General features: G+C 42.0%; 1 protein-coding gene across 1 annotated transcript in view; it reads left to right on the top strand.

The window, feature by feature from the left end:
- The first annotated feature begins 886 nt into the window (after positions 1–886).
- The window catches only part of LOC137561331 (src substrate cortactin-like), a 49,455-nt gene continuing 42,773 nt past the window's right edge, over positions 887–7,568 (top strand). The window contains exons 1-3 of the mRNA XM_068272615.1: positions 887–1,106; positions 3,960–4,043; positions 7,008–7,081. Of these exons, the coding sequence (XP_068128716.1) occupies positions 3,960–4,043; positions 7,008–7,081 (158 nt within the window). The 5' untranslated portion in view covers positions 887–1,106. The remainder of the gene's footprint in view (positions 1,107–3,959; positions 4,044–7,007; positions 7,082–7,568) is intronic.

The following is a 7,568-nucleotide window of genomic DNA, read 5'->3' as shown; positions in this document are numbered from 1 at the left end:
CTTCTGAGAGCAGGAAAAAAGATCCAATCAGAAGCTAAGCCGCATCCCAGGAAGTACTTGTGCTGCAGCTGACCGCTGCAGCGCAAAGATACAGAGGCATGTCATTTTGCACAGGACATGCCTCTGTGTCCTATTAAGATCTAAAAATGCCACATCGGGTTCTCTTTAAAGGTAATGTATGGTAAAGTGCATTTATTTTTCTTAACGGAAGTGGAGTTACACACTTCAACGTTTGTTTTCTGCTTCTGTAATCAAATATGTCTGAATAAACTTAAATGGCTTAAAGAGACACTGAAGCGAAAAAAAAAATGATGATATTATGATTTGTATGTGTAGCACAGCTAAGAAATAAAACATTAAGATCAGATACATCAGTGTAATTGTTTCCAGTACAGGAAGAGTTGAGAAACTCCAGTTGTTATCTCTATGCAAACAAGCCATTAAGCTCTCCGACTAAGTTAGTCGTGGAGAGGGCTGTTATCTGACTTTTATTATCTCAACTGTTCCTGGACTATTTACTTTTCCTCTGCTAGAGGAGAGGTCATTACTTCACAGACTGCTCTGAAAGACTCATTTTGAATGCTGAGTGTTGTGTAATGTGCACATATTATAGAATGATGCAATGTTAGAAAAAACACTATATACCTGAGAATAAAAGTATGAGAATATTTTCTTTGCTGCTAATCTTCTAGTAATTATTCATAGTACACAACCAATTCACTATATCATTTTTTTTTTCGCTTCAGTGTCTCTTTAACAAGGTTTCAAATTAAGCATGATTAAAAATGCATTTTTGTTGTACTCTCTTCTAATATAGCTTTCTTTAGGGTGCATTACTTACCATACTGTGAAGTGATACCAAATTAGCTGAAAACAAATGCATGTGCTGACACACTACTGTAGTGTCAGAACCACAGAAGAGGAAGTCAAGTATTGGGGCCATGAAATGAAGAGAGGAACTGTGACAGCAGGAAATCAGCACAGACGGAACTGTCAGCCAAACACGTATTGCAAGAAGCGGAACAACTTAAGAGTGTTGAATATAGCATAAAAAGAGTAAACTCCTGTACAGAGACCAGGATACAGCAGACCAGACCACATAAACGGTAAGAAAAATATGACCTGAGATTGTTAAGGGCCTGAGCCCACAAATGCAGTTGTATCCGCTTCTGTCCGCTTTTCTGCATCTGTGACATTGATGTGTAACTGAAAAGCGGACACAACTTCATCAGTGGGCTCAGGCCCTTAGTTAAACTGATTATAGGTAACTATCATGTATAACTGGTGCATAAATGTGCATGTTATAGTCCAGCTTTATCCAATAGTAAGATTGTCAAATGATGGAAAAGTCTACCTGTCGCACACTTTCTGCTGTGACATGAGTAGGCATAGACAACTGCAGCCACATGTAGCAAGACCTGGCCTTGTTAGATAATAATCATCCTGTGGTTTTTTTAAGTCGACTTATCTAATAATCTCTGCTATAATCTGTATACAATTAGGGACAGTTATTGACAGCTACAGTATACATGGGCATACTGTATGTAGTATATAAATAGGAACTAATTCATAATGCATTGTGAACAGGGCCGGGTTGCGGCATAGGCTGGAGAGGCTCCAGCCTCAGGGCGTAGTGTAGGAGGGGTGCACAACTCACTCAGCTATCATTCCCTTATTGTGTTTGAAGCAGAGAGAAATATGAAAAAGGGATACATGGCAGTGACTGCAAGCCAGATAAGTAGAGATTAAGGTGTTGGGGGCTTTGGGGCGCCTCTTATTCTAATACCAATCAGTGTGTGACGCTGGGGTAAGAGGGATGGAGGGGCGCACTTTGGTGTCTCAGCCTTGGGTGCTGGAGGACCTTGTCCCAGCTCTGATTGTGAACACTCTGTAGTCTACTCAAAAGAATACCTGTCTAGATAAGAACATGTTTCTATAATATCTAATGGTGCATGGTACTCTGCTCTTGTGCGCGGTACTCTGCTCTTGTGCGCGGTACTCTGCTCTTGTGTCTGGGCATTTTCCCAGAGTTATTCTACCTCTGCCCCCATGAATTAGCGGTCTGGAGTGTATGTTTGAACAAACAGCAGATATTACTCCATTTTGACCCACAATTGCTGCTGTTTGACATCAGCAGAGTTCAACAGGTTTCTCTGGGAGTATCATTGGTCTTTTCTGATATTTCATACTCTACTGTACCTCTCTACCTTGGTTGTTGTTTTAGATCAGGGGCCCCCAAGCATTTTGGGTCGAGGGCCGGGTCAACATACTTCAGACTGCTGGGGGGCCAGAATATACATAAAATGATGTATAAGTCTTTGCGGGCCAGACAGTAAAGCATACTCAGGTGACAACCTGCAGTCCAATTGGACAGCAGTGTTACCTGATGTGGAATTTGATTGGAAACCAGCAAATTACTGCTTTCTGGCTTCCATGTGGATGGGTGGTGCCAGCACTGCTATTCTATATGCGGACCACCAATATTTAAAGATGTAGCTGACCGCATCTATAAATAATACATTTTGTGTGTGGGGGGCCGGTAAAAAAGCCTCAGGGGGCCACATTCGGCCCGCGGGCCTTAGTTTGAGGACCAATGTTTTAGATAGTCCCATTTATAAAACTCAATAGGCTGGCAGGTCTGACTGAGGTTTGGTAGGTTGAAGAAAAGCTTGTTGCCTGCATAGAGAACAACATGATCTAATTATCAGGCCACAACTCTAAAGACTTTGCATTTGTAATGTTAAGTCTGCTACACATGAGCCAATTCACAGGTCTTTAATCAGTTATGATCGGTTTCTCATGATGTGGTTGATTGGATGGATCAGTAGTCAGTAACAGGTAACCAGGAGAGAGAAGTCAAGAATGCAGTGCACAGCAACCGGTATCCAAGAGGGTGTAGGTAGGTAAATAGTGGTCAGTAATGGGTATCCAGAAGAATCAAGCATAGAATCCCAAGTTCACAAACGCACTGGGTGAGCCTAGTTGTATATAGATTAGGTACAGAAAGGCATTAGGACTGTTTGACAACTTTCTGCAAACAGGGAAAGATGTATACAGGCCGAATACCTAAATAATGAGTAGATTAAGACTAAAGAGTTTAAGTAAAATTTGAATTTTCATAGATAATGTTGCTGACTGCAGATAGGGTGATCTTCTGCCACACTGCAGGAACATGGTGCTGCAGAACTGTGTCCAGAGTGTACTTCCCCTCTTCGGTCTTGGTGTAGTGTCACAGTATGTGGGACCAGATGGAACAGGTACCCTCTCTCCCTGAAAATAAGACCTACCCTAAAAATAAGCCCTAGCTGGAATTTTGAGAATGCTTGAAATATAAGCCCTACCCCAAAAAAGGCCCCTGCGAAAGTTAAAGTGGCATTATTGCGTATTCCCTGGTTTTTAGTCCCTTTAACATAAATATTTGTAAGTGGAGCAATGTTATTGCCACGTATTGTGGCTGATCAAAAGGATTTTTTACATTGCCACTAACCATTTATAGCTAGTGAGTCACGTCAGAAGATTTACCTTTCTGACGCAAATTAGCATAATCCATTCTGCAGTAGGAGGCATCTGTATTTATAGATACTGCAGCCGTTAGATTCCCCCCATCTGGTCAGCTCAGCTAGGTTTGGTCCAACTTGTAACTGCACTGTCATGCAGTTATTAAGATCTGTGTAGGCTGCAGCTGTGGTACGGGTTTATAGTTACACACTGCTCGCTGAAGACCCCTAATTTGAAGCTGGCACAGTGATGGACACCTATTGTTGTCCGTTGCTGTGGCTTTCTAATTGCGCAAGACAGCGGCGGCATCAGCGAGCAGATAGAAGCTGAGCCTGCACACTCGCCAGGTTCAATAAATTGTAGAGATGTTTACGTAATTAGTCTTGCATTTCAAACCTAAATATGATTTATACAACGGACAGCAGTGAACTTGACATCTGTTTTTACATGCTCCCCTATAGATGTGGAAAGCAGTTGTGGGGCACAATGTGTCAGTAGCTCAGACTGAAGGTGGAGATGACTGGGAAACAGATCCAGACTTTGTGGTAAGTGAGGGAATTATGATCAAACTATTTTTTTGTGTAAAGCAATTTTTATTGATTTTCATAGCAATCCAACACAAAGAAAACCAAATTCCCCTGTTCTCCCGATACTTAGCTGATCCCCCACCCTCCATTAGAGGCATAAAAGAAAACACAGAAATTGAGAAGATACATGAATAGAACATATTAGCCAGCGATTAATCCTCAAATATCAATTTTGTTAAAAGACAACCAATTTTTCCATACCTTATAACATTTCTTAGAACAGCCTCTGTTTTCATAGAGACAATTATAAGTAGGAAGATCTGCATTTTCCCCCTGCATAAAATCTGCTACTGACGGTGGCAACGACTTCCTCCAGTGCATGCCCACCATTCTAGCATACATAAGCAACAGTGGGCCAAGAAGGCTTTCTGACCAAACTATTTAGTAAATAGATTTCCCCTTTCTAAACACCCAGTCCTACATGCCATGAGACTGACAAAAAAATCTTTAAAGGACAACTGACCTGAGAAGAGTGTGGAGGCTGCCATATTTATTTCCTTTTAAACAATGCACATTGCCCGGCTGTCCTGCTGACCCACTTCCTCTAATACTTTGTCATAGACCCTGAACAAGCATGCAGATCAGATGTTTGACTGTATTTGCTGCATGCTTGTTTCGGGAGTGTGAGCACTGGCAGGTTTGGGAGCCTCCATAGGTGCCCATACAAATATCAATAAATAGCAGGTGCCAGGATAGCATGCAAATTTCGCATCAGTTAGCGGGCGTGAAACTGGTTGGCGCGGCTGTAAGCAAGCACTCCACTGATGTGAAACAGCTGCTCAGTTCATCTCCGGGCACCCACCTCGTTATCACTCAGTTTGTTGCACACACCTTGTTTTGGATTGCTTGATGCACTTTTTATGTGGAATAAAGCCTTTGCAACTTCATGGAGTCCTGCAGTGCTGCGGCTGCCTCCTGTTCTTTTGCATAAAATTTAGATAGATCTGTAAGAAGAAGAACGAAGTTTCAACCACTCAAGACAAAGCTTCAGTAACAGTTTTGGCTACAACTGATATTTAACAGCCAATTGTTACCTCGAGGCAAGTTTTACATTTGTTTCACTACGTTGCGATGTGTTAATCCTGCCGCATCGCACCGCAACGCAAAAAAATTCTCTCATATGACCCTGTGGCAGAGTGCATCAACAGGGTCATATGCATAGTGCTGCCCCCGCTTAGTGACGTGCTCCCTGCTGGGCAGGAAGTATGTCACTGGGATTCGCTCATGCACACCGCAACACACTCCATTGTTTACACTTTGTGCATCACCCATAGACTCCCATTAGCCCAAGTACCATGTGTTAAATGCGGTGCTTACGGCAACCCGCTCCTGCGCTTGCGTCGGCTCAGATAGTTCCAGTGCACCAACAGACTGCAATAAGTGCTTACCAAAGATAAATCAGGAAGTAAATGTACGTTCTGGTTGGCAAGCAGGATGTGTATCAGTAAACAATTGTTTTACACATACTGTCTCTGGATATCTTAGTAAAGCTTTTGTTATTTCTGACTCATTTAGGCCCAGTGCACACCAAAACCGCTAGCAGATCCACAAAACGCTAGCGGTTTTTGGAGCTGATTTCAGAGCGATTCTAGGTATGTTTAGAGACGTTTTCTAAACACACCTAGCAGTTTTGGGTGCGTTTTTGGGTAGCAGATTACACATATTGTTACAGTAAAAGCTGTTACTGAACAGCTTCTGTAACAAAAACGCCTGGCAAACCGCTCTGAAGTAGCGTTTTTCAGAGCGGTTTGCGTTTTTCCTATACTTTACATTGAGGACGAAACGCTTCCGAAAACCGCAAACGTGCAGCAGGAGGAGCGTTTGCGGCTTGGCAAAAACCTCAAACCGCTGGTGTGCACTATCCCATTGCAATACATTAGCCAAGTGTTTTTACAGGCGGATGCGGCCGGCGGATCGCTCCAAAAACCGCTCGGTGTACACTAGGCCTTAGAGGGACTTCCCGACACCCAGGCTGGCTGTGGAGTCCTATGACTGCAACAGGAATTTTCTTAGACTTGGGCAAGATGCTAATAATGTCAAGTCAAGTTGATGCCAATTTTTTAATGTCATGCACATTTATGTGACTTCAAATTGGACCAGCCAAATGTAGTAACTGAAGATTTTAGTTGATTCAAGTTCCAAGCTGCATACATTTGTATAACATTTTCATCAACTCTAAATTATTATCTCATCAGCAATCTCTGTTGGAAACATCATTTGTTAGTGTTTTAGGTAAGAATTTAGGAACAGTGGTATAACTAGAAACTATGGGGTCCCAAACCAGAATAATGTTGGAGGCCCCTTACCTAGACACACTGGAGCAATGACTACTTCCCATATCAAAAGATGGATTAAGTTGGGCAGGGCCTTAGGCAAGATAGCAAGTTAGGCACACCCTGATGGCCACATAGCTTTTTTTTTATATAAGGGCTAGATTCAACGGGCCCCTGGTCTCTCTCCAGGTCCTGGGCACCTGCCTAATGTGCCTTGTGGATGGTCCAGCTCTGCCCATATCACCTGGGTATTAGTGGATACAGTAGCATAAACACATATGCAATGCAGAGTGCACACAGCAAGGTAAGGTCAGATTGTGGAGGATGATTAAAATGGTAGTGAATGCATTGATCCCATCCTATTCCAAGGCCCCATAACAGCCACGTAGTTGCTATGCCCCTGTTTAGAAAACACTTTAGTGAAGGGTCAAGTTTTGACAGATTTAACAAAAGCAGAAGCATGACAGATCTGTTGGGAAAGTGATTTGTCCTTTACTGAAGGCGATATTCTTGGTAAGATTGTGTATATCAATTTTAGTAATAAAAAAAAAAACACAACCCTGTAACATATCTTATGTTGCAGACAGTAATTGAGTGTTGCCTTACTATTTTATCTACTTTTTATATACTCTTGTATATCTTTTTTTAGAATGACATAACTGAAGAGGAACAGAGATGGGGGGCCAAAACAATTCAAGGATCTGGCCGTCCTCAGCATATAGAGTGAGTTCTTTTCCATGTTTTCTGTTGACAGAAGCATAGTCAGTACAGCATCTACACACCGCCAAAAAAGTCTATTTTTCAATAGCTATCTGTTTCTGATATTTAGCTGACATGTTGAAACCTCTTGCAATGCATCTAGTATGATACCGAATAGTGCTGACTAATTCTCCAACCCTGCTGCCTTTTTCTTTAATGTTTTCCTGACAGCACCTTTGTCTTAATGTGTGTGTGCATACAGGAATACAAAAATACAAAATCACCACTGCAAGATACAATTAACGTCCATTTGAAACCCATGCATAAAATGTTCATTGCATTGTAATTGGTCTGTGGTGCTTTCTGCCAAAGATCCTCTCCTTACAGATATATTTCCTAAAGTTGTTTAGTTTTATGTAGCAAGAGGTATCAGGGAGTTCCTCTTTGATTTTTCATAACACATCAGAACTGACAGCCCATGTAAAACAATGAAGAGTCATTAGCCTGTTCA

Source organism: Hyperolius riggenbachi, chromosome 3, assembly GCF_040937935.1.
Source record: "Hyperolius riggenbachi isolate aHypRig1 chromosome 3, aHypRig1.pri, whole genome shotgun sequence".
NCBI lineage: Eukaryota > Metazoa > Chordata > Amphibia > Anura > Hyperoliidae > Hyperolius > Hyperolius riggenbachi.
The sequence above is the reverse complement of the archived record's forward strand: the minus strand, read 5'-3'. Positions and strand labels throughout refer to the sequence as shown.